This window comes from Somniosus microcephalus, chromosome 5, assembly GCF_052327205.1.
Source record: "Somniosus microcephalus isolate GS21.2 chromosome 5, FLI_Smic_1.0, whole genome shotgun sequence".
Taxonomy (NCBI): Eukaryota; Metazoa; Chordata; class Chondrichthyes; order Squaliformes; family Somniosidae; genus Somniosus; species Somniosus microcephalus.
In genome coordinates, this window is record NC_140991.1 from 206,851,737 (window position 1) to 206,874,565 (window position 22,829).

A 22,829-nucleotide genomic window follows, 5' to 3' on the forward strand; every position below is an offset into this window, starting at 1 on the left:
ATGAAGACATAAAACTTCAGCACAAGGTGGATAACTTCTTATTTGCATATAGGAATGCAACACATATGGTTACAAACCAAACTCCCGCCATGATGTTCTACAATAGAAACCTAAGATGCCGGCTGGATTTGGTCAAGCCCAACATCCGAAGGGACGTGGAGAACCGGCAGTTTCAGGGCATGAATGAAAGGCCGACTAGGGCCTTCCAGATAGGCCAACCGGTTTTGGCCCGGGACTACCGTACCGAGAAATGGCAGCCTGGAACTATCTGCACATGACTAGGACCACTGATGTATACCGTGGACATCGGAGAAAGCATAATAAGGCGCCATGCTGACCAAATCATCAAGTCATCCGAAAAGGGACAACCTACACCACCACGCTATACATCTAACGATGAGGTAGAGATACCCATATCTACCTCCGATCCGGTGATACTGGAACCCGATGAACCCGACACTGGCCTTCAAGCCGAATCAGCCTTGCCAGAAGAACCTACTACACCACCAGAAACTACTACACCCCCGAGGCGTTATCCGGACCGAGTCAGGAAGCCTCCTGAGAGACTAACTTATAATTAATTAATACAGCAATGTATATTATTTTGCATATAACATGTAATTAATAATTACTTAAAATATGATGTACTAGTTAGCTAGAAGGGGAGGAATTGTGGTGTATGTGCCTTTTAAGAGCCCCAGGTGTGCGTAATGCCGGTAATTGCCACTTGGGCTATATAAGCCTGTGTATTGTGTATATCCTTTAGAACCCCCCCCCCAGACTTGCTTAGTAAATACCTATGAACCAACTCCTGTCTTCAGTGTCTTTATCTACACACGGACACTACAGTAAAGGTTTTAATTTCAGTTTATTGGGAGGCAAGAGTCAATGTAGGTCAGTGAGGACAGGGGTGATTGTCGAGTGGAACTTAGTGTGTGACCGGACATGGGCCAGTGTTTTAAACAAGTTGGAGTGTATAGAGGGTGGAGGATGTGTGGTCATCCAGGAGGGTGTTGGAGAAATCAAGTCAAGCCTCGTCTCACTAAGTCCATCTTAAGAGAAATTGAAGGAGTGCACATGCAAATGACACAAATACATGGTCCAGAGCGCAAGGTGTAGTTATTGTTACATCCCTGGGTTACACTATTTTACAAGTGGATAAGGTAATGTGAGTCAACTCTCATAATGGTGAGAGCAACTGGCACCACAGAACCAGAGAAGTTATCCATGGTAGACCAGGATTTGTAACAGCAAGTCTTAGCTTCTTGTATTTTTTTTCCTTCCTGTGTTGCTCACCATCTCCAGAGAGAATGATCTGTTTGCATCCTTCTACCGACACTACCTGGAAGTCACTGCTTAGAGGTGTAACATAAACAACTAGGTGTGGTGCTGGTTGATTATGTTCCGCAGACATCTTTCCTTTTTCTCCTCTTCCACCTATGGGAAGATGCTTGGTTTCAGACCAGGCATGCAGTGGAATAGAGGGAATGAATCTGTGTCACAGCATTCTGCAGTATTATATACTGGTGCTTCCAGTATGCCTGCTGTTCCATAATCAACTGTGATCATTCAATCTGCTCAAAATTGAACACTGGATCAAAATTTTGATAAATAGTGAAATTGTTGGTTACTAGAAATCTTCTAATAAAACACACTCAAGTTGAGCCAAGTTTTCACATATACAGCGTGTATGATTTTAGTATTTTGTGTCTGGCTCTAAGTTCTAAGAGGTAGGATTGGTTCACTAAACCTGTCTGAATACATGCTTGTTGTTCATCTCCATTAGGTATAATATGAGTAATGCTAGAATATTTTGTGCAGGTTGTGCTCTCTTTCAGCTTATTGTTAACCACAGAAGAGCTCATTTATCTTGTACATTCATTTAACTTGGATCTATGTGGTAATTTAATGAGTATGAAAGGGATGTGGTTATTCCTTGAGGGAAAGAGACCCCAAGGGGGAAAATTGCAAATTTATGCAGAGATCAGCAAAGTATACATATTTTCAGGGCACCTAATGCACGCTAGAATTGTGAAGAAATTTGGGGTAGGGAGGACAGCTTTGATATAACATTAAATACAAGGGTTGTAACCAGAGGATTGATGAATGAGTCATGTAATCCTGATATGCAAAGCAGAAATGGGATAATCTAACACTGGTAATGGGAAAATTATGGCATTTATGGTACACTATCTGTGTTCCTCAGAAGAGCAGAAACCATAAGGAATTGTCAATGTGATTTTAGAAGCAATGGCCCCGATATTTACTGGGGGGTGGTAGGGGTGCAGTTTTGCTGTAGGGTAACCAGGAAGTACGGATTTCCCTCGGGTCCCGCCGAATTTAAAGGTAGGACCGGATTATCATTTTTGGAATCCATTTTGCGGCCGCGGCCTGTAGGCCTGTGGCACCAGGCCTTAGCTGGGGAGCATCAAGGAGGGAGTGAGTGGTCATGGGTCATGGGTCAGGGGTGACATCAGTGGGGGGGCCCAGAGAGATCACAGGCCAGTGAGAAGATCAAGATGGAGCCATGGAGAAGATCGCAGGGGGAACCATGGAGAAAATTTGAGGTGGGCCAGGGAGGGGATCGTGTTCCATAGAGGACATCGAGAGGGCATCGGATCACGGGAATCTGGGGGGGTTGGCCATTTGCTGGGGTGTTTAACAGGGTAGCTCGGGGGGACTGGGGGAAATGCTCCTGCTCCTCCTGGCCCACAAGTAGTGCTGGAAAGGCACTTACCGGTTCCTTCCAGCAGCCCCCTCCTCCCTTTAGCTGCCAGATTTCCCAGGGCCCAGAAAACCTGGCTGGCCAGCGTGAAAACTGGAACAGAGGTAAAATCTTAGGCACGCAGCCTCATTAAAATATTCAAATGAGGGACCCATCTCCTGAGAATGGATTGGTCGTCCGTCCCCGGGTTTGAGTTTGAAATATTTTAAATTTTAACTTCCCACCCAATCCAAACCCATCTTTTTTAGGGGGTTAAAATTGCCCCCAATGAGTCTAGTCTTGCAGATATTCTAGAATTGCTTGAGGAGGTCATTAAAGTAAGATATCATTTTAATTGAAAATTTGTCAAATTACAGTATTTGATAAAATTCTACTTCTGATGAAGTTAAGGGCACCTGAAATTAATGATCGTAACCAGGTTGTTGATAATTGTCCTAGCAAAAGAGCGTAGAAGGTGGTGACAAATTAACTAGCCTTTAACTGGTTGCAGTGGAATTTAATAGGGGGCTCTTCTGTGACCTGCTACTAAAGCTATTTATTTGTGTTATGGACATCCTTCAGTTTTTGTTCTTTCCTTTGGCATCAGGGAGGAATTTTTTTTCTTTTTGTCTTGCATAAATTGGTCTGACAATACAGAGTACGTGGTCCATTGGAAGGAACAGACCCAATAGGTTAAGTGGCTGTCTCATTCAATTATATTATGTCCTTATATTGAATCTATTGTTAACATAGTTCTTTCAAATTGTATATGGGAACAATGGCAAATGTTGTCAAATGCACCATTCAACAAATTGCAAATCAGTGGTGTAAGCATTCGTTCAAGAGTATATGGCAATTGTATGCAAACCGTTATCACAGAGAATGGTGGCAAGGTAAGGTTATGCAGTATGGGCCAATTGCATTGAATTGGGAGATGAATTGGAAGCTAACAAAAGATTAAAGGTAAACCATTATGAACATGTTTCATAAAAACATAGCAAAGCAATTGGCTTATTAAAACCCTCCCCTTTACAAAAAAGACTGATTTTACAGATGTGACACATTTTTCTATTCTGCATTAAATAAGAATAATTGCTGTGTTAGGGAAACAACTGTTAAGTCTTATGTCTTGTGGTTCATGAAATCCCCTTTCTGTATAAGGCCATTCCTTTTGAGCAGGCCAATATCCAAATAGTGTTTTTTTTTGTTTGCTGTTTGTGTCTACTTTAATGCAATCCTATAATCCTGTGTAAAATGATGGAAATGGTTTTGATGAATTAGTGGTTTACTTTTCTTTGGGGTCACCATATGTACATTTTGCATGGAAAGAGGTCGACAACCAAGGAAATGTCTACATCCAGACACAGAACTGGAGCTATATCCTGCACGCAAGCTGATAGTTCTTTAACTTTCATATATTATTCTAATGAGTAGTCAAGGGGAAATTTAGAATTCGTACAAATTTAAAATAAGGCCTCCTTCTACTTTTCTTCATTTTACAGGGAGGAAGCTTAAAAATTACCAGCACATTCATTAGACACAAGTTCTGCTTTATTTTATATTTGCTTTCAGAATTAATGTACAGAGAGGGTCAAAGCTTAAAATATATTCAGTATGAAATAGAAATGTTTTTTCTGCCTGGTTAGTTTATAAACTAGATCTTTTTCTTGAATTGTATATAACACAATGTAGTTTTTAGTTGTAATTGTATTGTATTTTCCTTAACTGAGATTACTTCCACTGCTGGACTGAATGGTTTATGTTATATAGTCATAGAGTCATAACGGCACAGAAGGAGGCCATTCAGCCCATCGAGTCTATTCTGGCTTTCTGTAGAGCAATCCAGTCAGTCCCATTCCCCTGCTCTATCCCCGTAGCCCTGCAAGTTTATTTCCCCCAAGTGCCTATTTATTCTCCCCTTGAAATCATTGATTGTCTCCACTTTCACCACTTCCGTCGGCAGCGAGTTCCAGGTCCTCACCACTAGCTGCGTAAAAAAGTTTTTCCTCACTTTCCTCATGTATCTCTTGCCCAAAACATTATATCTGTGTCCCCTAGTCCTTGTACCATTAACTAGTGGGAACAGTCTTTCCCCATCTAGCCTATCCAAACCCGTCATAATCTTGTACACCTCTATCAAATCACCCCTCCACCTCCTTTGCTCGAATGAAAAGAAATCCAGCTTCTCCAACCTGTCCTTGTAGCTAAGTTCCCCCATCCCTGGGACCATTCTGGTAAATCTCCTCTGCACCCCCTCAAGTGCCTTCACATCCTTCCTAAAGTGTGGTGACCAGAACTGGACGCAATACTCCAGTTGTGGCCTAACCAGCACTTTATAAAGGTTCAGCATAACTTCTCTACTTTTGTACTCAATATCTCTATTTATGAAGCCCAAGATCCCATATGCTTTACTAACCACTCTCTCTCAATATGTCCCGCCACCTTCAGGGACCCAATGCACATTAACTCCCAGGTCCCTCTGTCCCTGCACGCTCTTTAAAACTGTGCCATTAAGTGTATATTGCATCTCCCTGTTCTTTCTGCCAAAATGCATCACCTCGCACGTCTTTGTATTAAATTCCATCTGCCACTTGTCTGCCCATTCTGCTAGCCTTTCTATGCCCTGTTGCAGTCGATTGGTATTATCCTCACTGTTTGCCATACCCCCAAGTTTGGTGTCATTGGCAAATTTAGAAATTCTACTCTGTATTCCAATATCCCCAGCTCATTTATAAAGTAGTGGCCCCAGCACTGACCCTTGGTGAACACCACTGTCTGCCATCCTCCAGTCTGAAAAACAGCCATTTACCACAACTTGCTGTTTTCTGTCCTTGAGCCAATTTCTTACCCAAGCTGCCACTGACCCATCTATTCCATGTTATTGTGTACACTCTCATTAGACTCTTGGTTCCCCACTATTTACCGTATGTTTTTTGTGTCTTCTACTGTGAAAACAGATACAAATTATTTGTTTAACATCTCTGTCATTTTCTTATTCCCCATTATAATTTCTCCTGCCTCTGCCTCTATGGGACCCACATTTATTTTTTGCTAATCTCTTCCTTTTTACATACTTGTAGATGCTCTTACAATCTGTTTTTCTATTTCTTGCTAGTTTACTCTTTCTATTTTCTCCATTTCTTGGTCATCCTATGCTGATTCCTAAAAACCCTCCCAATCCTCAGGCTTACTATTTTTGACAACATTGTTACCCTCTTTTAATCTAATACTATCCTTAACTTCTCTAGTTAGCCACAGTTAAACTACTTTTCCCATGGAGTTTTTATTCCTCAAGGAAATGTACATTTATTGAGAATTATGAATTATTTCTTTAAATATTCTCCATTGCTTATCTAGCATCATATATTTTAATCTAATTTCCCAATCTGCCTTAGCCAACTCGTCCCTCATACCTATGTAATTGGCTTTATTTAAATTTAAGACCCTAGTTTCAGACTTAACCACTTCACTCTCAAACTCAGTATGAAATTCTATCATATTATGATAACACTTCCCCAGAGGATCCTTTACTATAAGATTACTAACCAACCCTGTCTCATTACACGATGCTAGATCTAAAATAGCCTGTTCCTTAGTTGGTTCCTCGACATATTGTTCTAGAAAACTGTCTCAAATGCATTCCATGAACTCGTCCTCCAAACTACTTTTGCCAATTTGGTTTGCCCAGTCTATATGAAAATTAAAGTCGCACACGATTATTGCATTACCCTTGTTACATGCTCCTCTAATTTCCTGATTTATACTCTGTCCAGCACTATAACTACTGTTAGGGGGCCTATAAATTACTCCCACCAGTGTTTTCTGCCCTTTGTTATTTCTTAGCTCCACCCATACTTCTACATCTGATTTTCTGGGCTAAGATCCTTTCTCACTGCTGTCTTTATCTCATCCCTTATTATCAGGGCTTCTTCCCTTCCTTTTCCATTTTGCCTATCTTTTCTAAAAGTCGAGTACCCTGGAATATTTAGTTCCCAACCTTTGTCACCCTGCAACCATGTCTCAGTAATGACTACTAGATCAAACCCATTTGTGCCATTAATTCATCTATTTTGTTACAAATGCTTTGTGCATTCAGATGTAGCGCCTTTAATTTTAACTTTTTACTATATTTCCCTGATGTGACATTAGTCACTAGTACCCTATTACCTTTGTTAAACTTTCTGTCCCTTCCTGACACACACTGCTTGATTTTATCCAAATCACTACTCTGCTCTATAGCATTGACTTTTCTCTTTAGACTTATGAATTTACCCTAACCTGAACCCTATCCCCCATGTCCCTTATTAGTTCAAAGCCCTATCTACCACCCTAGTTATTCGATTCACCGGAACTCTGGTCCCAACCCGGTTTAAGTAATGTCCGTCCCAATGGAACAGCGCCCCCTTTCCCCAGTACTAGTGCTAGTCCCCCGTGAATTGAACCAACTCCTAAACGAACTAGGATTAAGCCCAGTTACGGACATGTTCTAACATGCGTATTTGTGTACAATTGAAGCAGCTGTTTGAGGAGGGGAATAGTACAAATTATAACTTGGACTACTCTAATAACTATTGCACATTAATTACAGATGTTTTCTAACAGGGTATATCATCTTGCCTGTGCTCAAGTGAAGGATATAAAAGTTCAGTATATTTGATAGAAATGGAGATCATATTTTGGAAGATGAATTGTGTATTTTTGTGAAACAATTTGAGTTTTACCAACCACAAAGGGTACATATCAACATTTTTACGGTTCCACAAAATGCATGGGGTTTCTGTAAGCATATCAACCTCAAAAGGGTAGCAAAGATGGTCAGTTACAATAATAAAACAATGGTCCTCACAATAAAACTACAGAACCTCTACCCGCCACCCCCCCCCCCCAACACACATTTACCAAACATTTCAAACTTATTGATTTGTGAGACAGCAACTCCTCAGAGTCCAAATATTTTCACTTGCAATCAAAACTTTTCTTCTCCATCCAAATATTACACTTAAGTCTATTTCCAATTGTTTAGTCAAAATAATCCTCTCAAATCTCTAACAATATGAACTAACTAGCCCCAGATAACATCTGTCCAGTGCATTCAGTCACAGAATTGTGAACTAGTATTGTACTTTTTTGCAATTGTTTAATAAAATCTATTAAAAATAAAGAAATCCAGAATTTTCACAGCATAAATGCTTTATTTCAAGCTTTTTAAAGAACCAGTAGTTTTCAGATTTTAAACTAGCTTTAGGTAAATAGCCACTGCTTCAAAATCACTTTCCCTAAATCCTGGTCTTTTAGTTGAAATTTTTGAAGTCTTCCCCTGATGTCCTACCCTATACCCCTGTACTAGGATTTTCAGTAGTACAGTGATGACAATGCATAAGTGCTCCAACTCATCATGGTTCAGAATAATGGATATGCGTTTGCATCTGCATTTCCTCACTTGTCATTTTCACCTGTGCTATTGGGAGGTACTGAATAGAGGCTAGCTATTTCCTCCCCTTTCCCCCAACAGATAGGGAGAGAAACTGGAAGATGAGTCATGCAGAATTTCCCTTGCATATCTTTTGTAGTCATCTTGTGGCATAAGAAGAGACCTGAGCCGCATCAATTGAGGAATGATGCATGGAATGGAGAACTATAAAGGAAGATGATAAATAATCAAACCCCATATAAAATGAGAGTGGGGGGGGGGGGGGGGGGGAGGAGAAAAAAATTAGTTTTTAAAATTTCTATGTTGTCTGTACTTTAGGAAAATTTCTGTCAACGAAATGAAGCTTTTTTTCGCAATCGTCACAGGAGTGAACTTTGTTGACAACTAGGCAATCTTCAGGCAGCATTGATCTGTAATATGCATTGAGTGCACTCATAAATTAAATCCAGGAGAGATTCAATATGAATGTTAGCAACAAGTTGTCATGTAATTTTTATCGTCATTTCTAACTTTAATAAAGTGCATTTTATATTTTCTGTTCAAGGTAATTATTCGAGGTGGAGGACACATTTTGCCATATGATCAACCTGAAAGGGCATTTGACATGATTGACCGCTTCATCTCCAAAAATGGACTATTCCTTTGAACTGGGTTGTGGAATTAAGTCTATGGATTTTTTTTAGTTTATTATATCTTCTGCTTTAAATGAGACGACAAAGTATAAAATTTGTTGTGTGATGTGATGTAAATTTTTTGTATCAATTGTTGCAAGATACAAAATGTGAATGGAAAAATAAATGCCTTTTAATATATAGTGGATTATAAATCCATAGTCATTTCCTAGTTCTATGTATCAAGTGCTGTCAGCCTCCTATGCCTAACAGCCAGTTGTGTTAAAAATGTCAATGAACATTTCCTCAATGGAAGAAACAAATTAAGTAGACTTTGAGTAAACCAATTTCAAATTTACAATGAAGTGTGTTTTTTTTTGTAATTGTACATGAGGGTATTTTCTCCTTGGAGGGAGCTACACATTTGACACAGTCATTTTAACCCATGGTGATCTGAAATGTGTGAATATTCATTTAACAAGACTGGTAGCCAACATGAAGGGAAACAAGAAGTTTTATAATTAGATAAGAAGAAAAAGGACTGTCCAGGAAGGGAGGATATCACTTGACAATGAGCAGGGCTCTATTCCACTTGAGTAAAGGAATGTTGCAGATGTTTAATATGTATTTTGTCTTCGTTTTTTTTAGATAAATTTAAAAATGGGACTGTAGGGATACCTGGAGGATGTGAAGGAACCATTACTGGAGACAAATATTCAATTTAAATTAGTAGGACCAATAGTAGGGCTGGAATCGGACCAAGATAGTATGCCCCCTCCCAGAATACAGAAGGCGATAGAGGAGATAGCACTCCCAGAATACAGAAGGCGATCGGAGAGGAGATAGTACTCTCAATACAGAAGGCGATAGGAGAGGAGATAGCACTCCCAGAATACAGAAGGCGATAGGAGAGGAGATGGCACTAACCATAATTTCCCAATAAGCTTTGGAAACGTGAACTGTGCCAAAGGACTAGAGAGCGTCAAATGTAACTGCCCTGTTCAACTAAAGGGAATGGCATAAACCAGGGTATTGTAGACTACTGCGTCCAAAATTGCGTCCATTTTGAGAAGTTTTTTCTCTTGTGTTTCCGCTCAAACTCATTTGCATATCACCGAATGCAAAATCTGCCACGAACCAGTGCAACGGGCATCATTTTAAAACATAATTTTTTTAAAAATTTGCTTTAAAAAACATTCCGTGATATATTTAAGAGTGGTAACTTGGTGCAGTTTGATTAATGCAGCTGAAAATGGGTTATCACAAAAAATAAGCATTGTTAATCATAGTGTCAATCCACCATCCATCAGTAACCCAATTTTAAATGACTTTAAAAAAAAATATACAGAACCATTTGCTAGTAATATTGGGTACAGTAGTCAGTTTCTTGGTAAATTAAAAAAAGATTACTTTCAAAAGCTTTTAAAACATGCCTATTGGTGTCCTTGCGCCCAAAAGAACCAGCTTAATTTTTAAAGCCTCCTTGAAGGTCTGCAAACGAGTGCAATTAGTGGAAACTCCCAATGGTGATTAATTCATCCTGGGGGCGTGGCCATTTTGTGGGTGGGGTCGGCTTCTAGTGCGATGTTTTATAAACTAGCGCAAAAATCACGAAACTCGATCTATGTTTAAAATGCCACGATCATTTGCACCGGTTGTGCCAATTTCGGGCAAATTCCCCCAAAAAAACCAGCGTAACAGAGCGTAAACTACCCCATTATCTTCATGGATCATTTTACTATTTAGGAGAAGATGGTGATTTTCTGCCTATAGGCGAAGCTCCAAAAATGTCCTATTGCCCAGAAAGTGGTAATATAGCTTCAAACAGTATTTTTGTTCCATATCACTTGGGGTTTTACTAGCACAGGCAATACTTTTGAAATCCTTGCCCTATTTTTGATACAGCACAACAATTATACCATTTTTTATATGGCCTGTCTCAGTTGGGTCACGTATCATGGTGGCAAATAGTCAGATGCTGGCAAGAACCTCATTCTCCGTACCAACCTATCCTGCTCCAGTCTTTTTGCTATGACTTCAAAGGATTACGGCACAGAAACAGGCCATTCGGCCCAACCAGTCCATGCCGGCGTTTATGCTCCACTCAAGCCTCTTCCCGTATTTTCTCATCTAACTCTTAGCATAATCCACTATTCCCTTCCCCCTCATATGCTGGTCTAGCCTCCCCTTAAATGCATCTATACTATTCGCTTCAACCACTCCCTGTGGTAGCGAGTTCCACATTCTCACCACTCTCTGGGTAAAGAAGTTTCTTCTGAATTCCCTATTGGATTTCTTGGTGACTGTCTTATATTGATGGTCTCTAGTTATGCTCTTCCCCACAAGTGAAAACATTCTCTCTGAATCCACTCTATCAAAACCTTTCATAATTTTGAAGACCTCTGTTCGGTCACCCCTCAGCCTTTTTTCAAGAGAAAAGAGACCCAGGCTGTTCATCCTTTCCTGATATGTATACCCTTGCATTTCTGGTATCATCCTTGTAAATCTTCTCTGCACCCTCTCCAGTGTCTCTATATCCTTTTTATAATATGGCAACTGGAACTGTACGCAGTACTCAAGTGTGGTCTAACCAAGGTTCGATACAGGTTTAGCATAACTTCCCTACTTTTCAATTCTCTCCCTCTAGAAATAAACTCTAGTGCTTGGTTTGCTGTTTTTTATGGCCTTGCTAACCTGTGTCGCAACTTTTAGTGATTTGTGTATTTGTACTCCGAGATCCCTTTGTTCCTCTACCCCACCTAGACTTGGGTAAGTAATAAATGGCCTCCAGGAACCCACTGGCTAAAGGGAGACGAGGACTGCTGGATCCAGGAGGTAAGTGCCTTTCCAATCCAGCTGGATCCAGCCTCCATGCCTCGCCAAACCCTCGTGATAGGACACCCCTTCAACCCTTTCGATCTGCCCCCAAGGCCTCGGAACTGCCCCCCCGAGACCTCCAACTCATCTCCCTCGAGGCCTCCGATCTGCCCCCGACCATTCCGATCTCTTCCCCGACCTCCCACCTGAGGCCTCCGAACACCCCAGGCCTCTGAGCTCACTACGAGGCCTCCAATCTCCAATTCCCCCACCCCCCCCCCCCCAAGCCTTCAATCTCTGGCCCGACTCCCCCCTCTGGACCCCCTGCCCCCGGTCTTCTAGCCTCCCCCTCTGGCTCCGATTCCCCCACTGACCTCCTCCTCTGGTCTCGAACCTCCTCCAGAATCCTCGACCGGCCTCCCCTCTCCGATCCTCCTCTGGTCTCCCCTGTCCGGTCTCGATCCTCCTCTGGCTCTGACTACCCCCCACCCCCCAATCCTCTTGTGGCCTCCGACCATCACTGCCCCCTCCACCCCCCCCCCCCCCAACCTGCCGTTAAATTCGGCAGGGCCTGCGGGAAACCCGTTCTCCCAGGTTTCCCAACTGCTTTCCAGTCCGCCCGCTCCCTACCCGCCTCCAACTTTAAAATTCAGGCCTAGGTGTTTATCCATAAGTAAAAGGGTCTTTTAACGAGCATCATAGAATACCACAGGCACAATTCAAAAGAGGGTGAAACCACTATTCAGGTGTACTTCTCCCTCACAGTGGGGATGTACACTGGTGACAAACATTCACCATCTAATGTAAATCTTAGTTGTACATATCCCAGCATTCCTTACTCTTGACTGCCATATCTAAAGATATGGGTGTCAGTATGGAATTGCTTTTATGATTTCCCAACCCCATGCAATAGGGTTACTACCTGATGTCAATGCTAGCTCTGATCCTGAATCTACCAATGTCTAACAATCCACAGCATACAAAAAGCTCAAGCTTGCTTCATATGTACCCCTTCATGACAAGATTTCCTAAATATAGCCTTCAATAGCTGTGAGTCCTTCATCTATTGTTTCATCTATTTCATCCTTAGGCGATATCTTTAGACTTAGATTAAACTTTTCACTTGCACAGAAACTTTCAATTAGTCTAAAATGTCTGAATTAATTGTAATATACATCAATCATTTTATCATCATTTCCTATTACTAAAACTTCTATACTTAATCCTTGAGAATCAACAGGTCTTTCTGTCTGAGCTGGAGTACACAGGCCTAGTCCTAGCCTAGCATTTTGTTTCACTATATTTGAGAAGGATGCAATTGGCTGTTATGATGAACACCACCATCCCCCCCCCACCCCACCTCACCACTACCACCATTGTACTTTTGAGCATCTGGGTTGGTGTTGATCCAAATTATTAACTTTATTGTCCTATTTTTCTTTCATTAATTTCTCCATTCCTTTCTAGTAACTTCGAATTATTCCTGTCCAGTTATGCTAATAATTTGTTCTGGTGATCCTATCCTATTCTAGGACTTGTATTTTGGATGGTCTGGCCTGTCTAATTATCTATGTAGACTATAATTCCTGTTTCCTAGGAACCTTCTATCTCTTATTCCAAAACGTTTGATCTTTCCTGTAATTTCGACTAGTAGTTATTCTGTCATGGATATCTTCTTGATCTTGTGACTAGGTATCTAAATTCCGAACAGTCTCACTTCTTTGGCTAAGATCTATAGCTGGTGTTGGTGTTAATATTCCTTGTCCCTCTTTCTAAGAGGCAGGCATGGTGGTATAATATCCACGGCCATGGGTTGAACCTGTTTTGTGCCTGAAATATTTTTTTGTAGCAGTTACACACCAATCAAGCCTCATAGGCTTTCTCCATATTATCATATCCAACAACAGCTTGTATAGCCACATAAGGCGATATTAGTACGGGGGTCAGAGGTAGGTTTTAAGGAGCATCTTAAAGGAGAAGAGAGAGGTGGAGAGGGAATTCCCAAGCTTAAGGTCTAGGCAGCTGAAGGCATAGCTGCCAATGATGGAGCGATGAGGATGTCAAGAGGCCAGAATTGGAGGAGTGCAGAGATCTCGGAAGGTTATAGGGTTGGAGGAGGTTACAGAGATAGGAAGGGGTGAGGCAATGGAGGGATTTGAAAACAAGGATGAGAATTTTTAAATCGAGGTGCTGCTGGACCGGGAGCCAATGTAGGTCAGCGAGCACGGGTGATAGGTGAACGGGACTTGGTGCGAGTTGGGATACGAGCAGCAGAGTTTTGGATGAGCTCAAGTTTACGGAGGGTGCAAGGTGGGAGGCTGGCCAGGAGAGCATTGGAATAGTCGAATTTAGAGTAAACAAAGTTATGGAGCAGGGTTTCAGTAGCGGATGAGCTGAGGCAGGGACAGAGACAGGCGATATTATGGATGTAGAAGTATGCAGTCTTGTTGATGGAGATGATATGGGGTCAGAAGGTCAGCTCAGGCTCAAATAGGACGCCACAGCTGCGAACAGTCTGGTTCAGCATCAAACAGTGACCATGGAAAGGGATGGAGTCAGTGGCTAAGGAACGGAGTTTGTGGTAGGGACCGAAGACAGTGGCTTCCGTCTTCCAATATTTAATTGGAGAAAATTTCTGCTCATCCAATACCGGATGTCGGACAAGCAGCGTGACAAATCAGAGGCAGCGGAGTGGTCAAGAGAGGTGGTGGTGATGTAGAGCTGGGTGTCGTCAGCGTCCATGTGGAACCTGAAGTGTTTATGGAATTCCAGAGGAATTAACACCTATTTGGAAAAGGACCCTGTTCTGAATCTCAGGAAGTACATCGCTGCAAAATACCCTAGAAAATCTTTTTCTTCCGCTGGCTTGACTATGTGCTTACCTGAAAAGAATATATGCTTCAGCTTCCAATAGAAGGTCTTTGAATCCTTACTTCTCAGTTGTTTATTATTGAGTACAGCTATAAGCGCATCATCTACATGATTGAATCTACTATATTACTGTTTTCCTCGCTCACACAGCTCCCAATAAGTCTGCCACTTACTATGCCTCACTTCATTCCACATCCAAGCTGCAGAGGTCATGAGATAGAACCAGGTCTAATATTAAACCTAAATTATCTAGATATAAGAGTTAACAAACCATTCAGCAATAACATTTGGCAGATCTTATGGATCCAATTAGCTCATATGGGAAATATTTTCAATAGGATTTTACTTTGTATCTCAGGGAGACTAGTCATTCTGTGAGCTGATTCTGCGGGGTACCCCCAGGTCAAACATCTGAGAATTGGCTGAGGATCACAGTCACTAATAACTATAAAATGCTGTTCCCTCTGGTATGAGTACAAAGGCAGTTGGGGGAGGACGATTAGATGACCTGCCCCTTAGAATTGTCAGGCTTGTTCAAGACAATCCTCTCGAGGGTTCAAATTTCATCTATTTCATCATTTGGAAAGGTAAGTCCTCTTCCATTCATTTTTAGACAAGTTGTTGCATAAAATGTACCCTTTCCTTATGGATTGTTGAGCTAGTTGTGTTAGTGTTTCTGTTAGTTGTTAGATCTTTTGATCACTTAGATTGGTTTGAGGCAAACTAGTGTCTGGGCTGTGCGCTATCGGAGGCCAGACATACCCTCCCTCAGCAGGAATGCTTCCATTCATGAAGCTGGAAGGGTTAATGCCCTGGCTTTGGGCTGCTGGTATTGTAACTCCTCCCTCAGCAAGGAGCGAGCCTCTCGAACCATGTTTTACTGGTAATACTACTACTCCCTCTGAGAGGGGTGAGCTTGTCTGTGAAAACAGACTAACCGTAAGTTTCCATTTAATTCTACCTGTTTCCTTGAGCGTCTCAGCTGAGAAGCTATAGTTTTCTTTCCTGGCAAAAGAAACCCAAATAATTTCACGTTTGCTCTGTGCTGACTCTTCAATATCCCCTTTTCTCTCACCTGTTTTCAGTTAAGGCACTGCCGCTGTTAGTTGGGCATTTTCCATTTCTCGCTCTTTATCTCTGCTCCATCAGCTTGTGCTGTCTAATGAATAGCTGTAGTAGAGGGGGTTACTGTCCTATGAGTGATATTATTAATTTGTAAGTCATCACACTGTTCCCTATTCTGCATCTGTAAATGTTTTGGTCTAATGACTGCTTCTGCTTTTTGGTGCATCATTTCCATCATAGTCTTAAATTCTGTTTCCCTGTGGTCTCTTTCACCAGGATTTTCAGAAAATGTTAAGTTTTTCAGTTTCAGTTCAGACTTAACTATACGTGACCTGCACTCATTGCAGTTTCTGCTTGAGATCTACATAATTCTAAGTTTTGTTCCTTCAACCTTGTGTTAGCATCAGAATACTGTTGTTGAAAGACATATCCTTGTCTTGCCTAAGTTCATACATCACCTCCTTCCAGTTTATCTCCGCTGTCCCCTGGCTTAGTTCCTCTTCCTTTTGTATGGTTCTTCTTAAGTCTGTTCTTATTCTTGGTCACTTTCTTTGAGTTTAGTTTTCTCATTTAAGAGTTCGATCTCCTTTTGGGCTAACTGTTGCTTTGTTGTTATCCTCTGCCTCCCTTTGTGATAGCTGCTGTTTAAGTTCTTTATGCCCTTGCTGAATTTGTTTCCTTCTGTGCACGCTCTGTACCTAACTTTTGGGTGTGGTATTACATTAAAGCAACTAGTGAGGATACAATAGCTATTTTGCTTGCTTTGTCTTTTTATTTCCAGACTTTTCAAAAATATAATTTTGTGCATTGATAAGTTTCTGACTACTTGTGCTCAAGTTCTGCAGCTATAAGCCTGTTCTTCTATGAGTTCTTGCACTTTAATTGCAGTACACAACTGGTCTAAAAATTCTGTAGACAGAATCTCCAGCTGGAACACTTCATCAGATGTAATGTCTGCATCAACTTAACCAACGTTTAACCATTGGCTGGGAATTATATTTAAGGTTTAAGTCAAATTACTCTTGATTAGTTCAGTGGACTTTCCCTTTAAATTTACTTGCGAAAAGCAAATGCTTCTTGCTCTTTGTAGCTCCGCCCCAACAGTCAATCTGCTGCTTGCAGCTGTTAACCCTTAGTAAACAGGCATGATCTTACAAAGGCAGGCACTCTAAACTCTGTCTTTCATGCAAAACCTCTGGCCATTTAATCAATTCAGTCTTTGATTTCTTGGCAAGCGTTCAATTTCACTGAGTTGCACTTTACAAAGTACCTATATTGAATGTACCTAGTTGGCTTAATACAGCAAAATTACATCACAAAATTCATGCCGCTATTTAGGCTAAACCCCACTTTAACAATTCCCAAACAATGTTGTGAAGTTCAAATTTGAGCGAATGAGCCCTGATATTTTGGATAGATGAACACTAAATTCTATGCAATATGTAAGAAATATTGTTTCTGGAATTCCAATATGCAATCTATAATCAGTAAAAGAGTGACAAAATAAATTTCCCCCCTTTCCTAACATGCCCATTTCAAAAGGTTCGATTGGAATCTACCATTTATATCTACAGTTTGTTACATGCTTACATAAATTCCCATTTGGACTGTCCCACATATCCCAGTCCAAATGAAGTCAGCAGTTACCTAAGCCAAACCAGTCACAACAGGACAGCAGTACAAGACTGAATAAAATGCAATTAACTGCTACTTGCCAGATTCATCAACAATGAAGTTGGACACAGAGATAGATGCATTAGCTAACAAAGACTTACAGACAAATGTCTTAATAACTGGGCACTATTAAATGTAATGATAACTTTCTTTGAGATTGTTCGTTGCAGCCTTAACTGTGAAATCTGCCCAAATGTGAATAAATGAATGAATGAATGACATTTGGCTGGAGTTTACAGTGGAATTATCAAAACCTGGTAAGTCCAGAAATTCCTCACTTCAGGATAACAGCTCTGTCTGTTATTTGGCCAAACAATGTTAATGTCTGGAAGATTCTCCTGAGTCTATATCTTAATAATTTATAGCATAATGGTTTAACCATCAGTCACTTTTTTATGGTCTCAATTTCTGTCAGTGCTTTGCACATTCAATCTGACATTAACATCTAAAGCGAAATCATTTGTTTCCAAATTGTATTACTCTGCATGTTACAATATACGACAAGTGATGAAAGCTTTCTAATTATTATAGTTCCAGATCTTTAACTAGAGAATGGCATTGATTTCTAAAAAGTGTAACCATGGGTTGGAGGGGGGTGGTAGTTGTAAAAATTTCAAGAAAGAAACATCCAGATTTCTGAATTAGACTAGTGGGGTTCCATCCAAAATTGTAACAATAGATCAGAGGAAATAATAGCCTGCACTACTTCCAAACATTTTGAGTTAAGCTTTTACAGAAAAAAACGGTTAATGCGAATCTTATGTGATTTATTCTGACTGAAGCACACTGTTGTGTATTTACAGATTCCTTGAAGCCACTGGCAGTGAAAGTGTCCTGGACAATGTATCTCGATATTATACCCCTCCCACTCCCTGCTCAGCCTTTGCATAAACACATCTGCGTTTTGGCTGAAGTCTCTTGAGGGAAATGCAGGGAAGTACAAATTTCCGGCTGTTTTCTTGGCATATGTTAGTGCATTTTCTAAATCTGTCCCTGTCCAAAGTTCCTTGTTTGCGTCTTGGTACTTGTAGGACTGCGAGACTCAACTGTTAAGGGCACGGTTTTTAGTACAATTCTGAAGAGAGGGGTGGGGGCAATCTCTGTTGACGTTAGCCTCCTAGATTTCTCTTCACAACCAGAAGAATTTAATTATATTTCCAAATGCAGTCTGCAAAAGAAGTTAACTAAGTGTGTTTATCTTTGTGCATGTATGTAGCAAAGCATAGATGTAAGGAGCTGTCTGTTTCGCCATCGCTCGGACCTTTGTCTCAAACAGAAGGCTTAAATTAGGCAAAACCCCTGCAAGGAAGAGGGAATGCAAAGGATAATAAAAGCCAAGGCCGCTGACCATTGGGGATGGAAAGTTTACGGATGGTCTGGCTGATGTTTCTTTGTTTGATCTGTTCTGCTAAATCTTTCTGTCCCGAGCAATGTGACTGCCAGCATCAGGATCTTCTCTGTACGAACCGAGGTCTCCGGACTGTTCCGGAAGCCCGGCAAAATGCTGCGGATGTCCTTACTTACAGCCTCGGGGGCAACTTTATCAGCAATATCTCGGACTTCGACTTTACTCGTTTTACCAGGCTGCTTCGATTGGACTTACAGTACAATAAGATTGAACATATTCATCCGAAAACTTTTGAGAAACTTTTGAGACTGGAGGAGCTTTACTTGGGTAATAATGTAATCTCGAGCATACCTGCCAATACTTTTAATTATCTCCGGAGACTGAGGCTTTTAAATATGAATAACAATAGTCTGAAGAAGCTGAATCAGAATGTCTTTTCACATCTAGATAATTTAATTAAGCTAAGACTTGACGGGAACTCTTTGGAAATCTTGCAAGATGCAGTTTTCAAACATTTGGGAAACCTCCTTTACCTGCAGTTAGAGTCGAACAAGATCCATACTATTAATGGGAATACTTTTATAAATTTAAGGAAGCTTACATATTTAAACCTCGCCAGGAATAACCAGACTTCCATACACAACAACGCCGTGTTTGCGCACCTCAGATCCCTGACGACTTTGATCCTTGCCGAAAATAATATCAAATATATCGGAAACCGAGTTTTCCAAATGCTACAGAAACTATCCAGACTGTCTCTCAGCAAGAACAAGATTTCTTACATTGCCACTGAAGCCTTTGGAGGTCTGTGTGGGCTGAAGGAGCTGCTCATCAATGGCAACTTACTGAGAGAAATTCCAAATAAACTGCTGGACCCTTTAGAAAATCTGGAACAATTAGATCTCAGTCAGAACCACATCACCAGTGTCCATCCACAGGCATTTAAACAGCTGACGGCTCTCAAGATATTAAAACTGAAAAGCAATCGCCTGACCTATTTACCTGGAGAAATCTTTGTGTTTAGCAACTCCCTATATAGCCTCGATTTGAGCGATAATAACTGGACGTGTAACTGCAGGCTCAAAGGCTTAAAGCGGTGGATGAGCTTAGCACATGCTCAGGGCAGGCTGCTCACCGTCTTTGTCCAGTGTAATCGCCCCCCTGTTTTGAATGGGAAGTATCTGGACTATTTGATGGATTCAGAGATGCAAGCTGCAGGCAGAGCTGACCTGTGTTATTCTCATAAAGTACAGTCTTTGTCAAACTTTTCTAAAGGTGCTACAGATGACGGTACACTGTCTGTGGAACAAGTCGATGTTCAGTCAGATCAAGAGCGTACCCTGGACCCAGACAAAATGCAGACTGAAAGAAACATACACCAACAAGAAATCGACCATTGGCAGAAGCCATCTTCTTTACCTACAATGGTCTCCAACCTACTGCCTAAAAATAAGCATATCATTCTACAACCTTCACCAACCAAACCAGTTACAGTCGGTCCAAATCTAGGAAGTGTTGGAGAAGCTCCAGAATCTCAGACCATGGCACGGGAGACCTTGGAAGTCTTTACCCCTTATACTACTTTCCCAGTCTCATCCAAATCAGAGAGGTATTATCTCCTCAAATCTAAGGACAAGGTGGTGCAGAAACCCCTGATAACAGATCCATGTGAGTTTAATAAGCTCTACATTACCAACCTAACAGTGGATGAGGTCACCTCATCCACTGCCACTATCAGATGGAAGGTAGCACATCCTGGCTTCAGGAATGCTGTGCATTTCCGTGTGCTCTTTGACAGGTTCGGCCAATCAGTGACATTTCATCGCTTCATATATGTCAAGGATAGATTGGATTGGGTCACTCTGAGAGAGCTGCGGGAGGAGACTCCTTACATTGTGTGTCTGGAAAGTGTCATCTCTGACCGTGTGTGCCAAGTAGCTTCCCGCGATCACTGCCTGGGGGTCCTCACCTTGCCTCTAAAGAAAGGCGCTCTGGATGTGCAGCATTTTATTTTGATTTTATCTGCTGCCAACGCTTTCCTGGTGTTCCTAGGGCTCACAATCTGGATGTTCAAAGTACTGAGAAAGCTGCGGAGGAAAAGAGCCCCAGTCAACGTGCGACGGATGTACTCCACACGGCGTCCGCTGCGCTCCATGGGCTCTGGGGTCTCGGCGGGAGACTGCGGAGGTTTCCAGTCCAACAGATCGCGATCGGTTATGTATCAACTCAATGAGGCTGATCTGATGGACTTCCAGTCAGAACGGCTCATGGACATCAATTTAAGGAGGGAAGACATTGGGCAACGGTATGCTGATTAGTGCTCATTTTCAAGAAATTCAGTGTGTGGATGGTAAAACAAAAAGAAGAAAATAATCTGATGCCTTGTTACTGAGTTGATGTGATAACATGATCATTCTGATTGGCCAAGAAATACCCTAAACCCTAAAAAACCCAGGAGGAAAAATTCGGTATCGCCCATTTTGGGACATTAATATTGGCTGGGCGCAAAATTTAGCGCCCGGTGCTAATTATCGTCTCTGACTGTAAAATTCGCCTCTATTGCCCCTAGAGGTGATTTGAGCGCTAAATCAGACGCTACACACCTCTCTTAAGGCGCAAACGTCAGGGAGTGAGGCGCTACCTCAGAACGCTACCAAAGCTCAGGCGATGCCAGTTACCATGGAAGCCAGACACACTGGCGCCGTCCAGTTCTTAAAGGGGAGGGGCCATCTTACTGGCCAGCCACACCCTGCTCATTGCAGCCTTCAATCTCGGCCTGCAGAGACCTCAAAAGCAATTGGGTTGGAAGCACTAATGGATAGGCCCCGGGAAAGAGTTCGGCGCTTAGGAACCTCAAAAGTGGTGCTGAGGGCCAAAACTCCTTAGGACAACATTAAAACCAAAAATTTTGCCAACAAGAAAAGGCAGGAAGCGATGCCTTTAAATAGCGCTCCCCCAGCCCCTTCCCGACTTGAAACCGTTCCCCTCTATCTGTCGTTCCTAGCGGCAGGCGCTAAGGCAGGGGGCGCGAATCAATATCCGGTCCGGGGCGTTGCACACTTGACTGACATCACGATCTGCGGGTGCAGGAGATCGTGGCGGTAGTGTTTAGCACCGCTGCAAAACGACTGGTCAATTTCATGAGTGGCGCTAAAATCGCCGCGCTCAGGTGCTAAGATCGCCACGCTCAGGCGCTAAGTTCCTAGCGCCCCATTAGTGCTGCCCGGAGGCGCTAACAGGAGGCGCTAACCAACCGGATTTTTCCCCCCCAGAATGGTCCTGGAGTGTCAATGGTAATACAGGTAGACTATCCTTTATCCGAACTTCCGAAAAACGAAAACCTCTAAAAACCGAAAGTTTTTTTGTTCAGCGTAAGTCGTGCGTACGACATGACCAGAGTGGCGCACGACTTACGCTGAGCAGGGCAGAGGGTCACAGAGTTCCCTCCTGGGTAGGAGATTGCAGGCCGAGCCGGGCAGTGTGAAGGAGGTACCGGAAGAGTGAACCCAACAATACAACGGCCCGTCCGATAGCTGCAGCGGCCCGTCCAATATTCTTTTCTCCCCCCGACCCGGCCCGAACCGCGTCCCGTCCGATATTCTTTTCTCCCCCCGACCTGACCCGAACCGAACCGCGGCCCGTCCGATATTCTTTTCTCCCGACCCGACCCGAACCGCGGCCCATCCGATATTCTTTTCTCCCCCCCGACCCCGAGACCCCCCCGACCCCCCCCCCCCGGATCCCCCCAACCCCCCCCCGGGCCCCCCGGACCCGCCGATATCCAGCTTTCCAGAGAAGCAGGAAGGGGAATGAGACACGGAACAGTCGCAAGAGGTAGCCTGAACTTTTACAATTTATATTAAATACAAATTTCCCAGTCTTATAATAATACCTTCTGAAATCTGAAAAATTCCGAAAACCGAAACTCAGCTGGTCCCAAGGCTTTCGGATATGGGATAGTGTACCTGTAATATACTATCAACAGTGCCTGTTCATTTTGGTTTAAGAAAAAAGAAAGAACTTGGATCGATAAAGTGTCTTTAATGACTTCAGGATGTCCCAAAGTGCTTCACAGCCAATGAAACACTTTTGAAGTGTAGTTACGGTTATAATATAGGGATACAGTAGCCAATTTATGCACAAGGATGGAATAAATAACAGATAATCTGTTTTTATGATGTTTGTTGAAGGACAAATTTTGGCCAGGACACCAGAAGAACTCCCCAGCTCTCCTCTGACAAGTGCCATGGGATCTTTTCCATCCACCTGAGATGAGGCCTCGGTTTAATGTCTCATCTGAAAAGTGGC

General features: G+C 42.2%; 2 protein-coding genes across 6 annotated transcripts in view; both read left to right on the forward strand.

Annotated features, from left to right (window-relative positions):
- Positions 1-9,107, forward strand: part of cpvl (carboxypeptidase vitellogenic like) — a 122,456-nt gene extending 113,349 nt beyond the window's left edge. For all 5 annotated transcript variants that reach the window (XM_085988616.1, XM_085988617.1, XM_085988613.1 and 2 more), the window contains one exon: positions 8,680-9,107. In XM_085988616.1, the coding sequence (XP_085844742.1) occupies positions 8,680-8,781 (102 nt within the window). In that variant the 3' untranslated portion in view covers positions 8,782-9,107. The remainder of the gene's footprint in view (positions 1-8,679) is intronic.
- Positions 9,108-17,986: 8,879 nt separating this feature from the next.
- On the forward strand, positions 17,987-22,239 carry tril (TLR4 interactor with leucine-rich repeats). Its single transcript, XM_085988618.1, has one exon. The coding sequence runs from the start codon at positions 18,530-18,532 to the stop codon at positions 20,837-20,839; it is 2,310 nt and encodes a 769-aa protein (XP_085844744.1). The 5' UTR covers positions 17,987-18,529; the 3' UTR covers positions 20,840-22,239.
- The last annotated feature ends 590 nt before the right edge of the window (positions 22,240-22,829 follow it).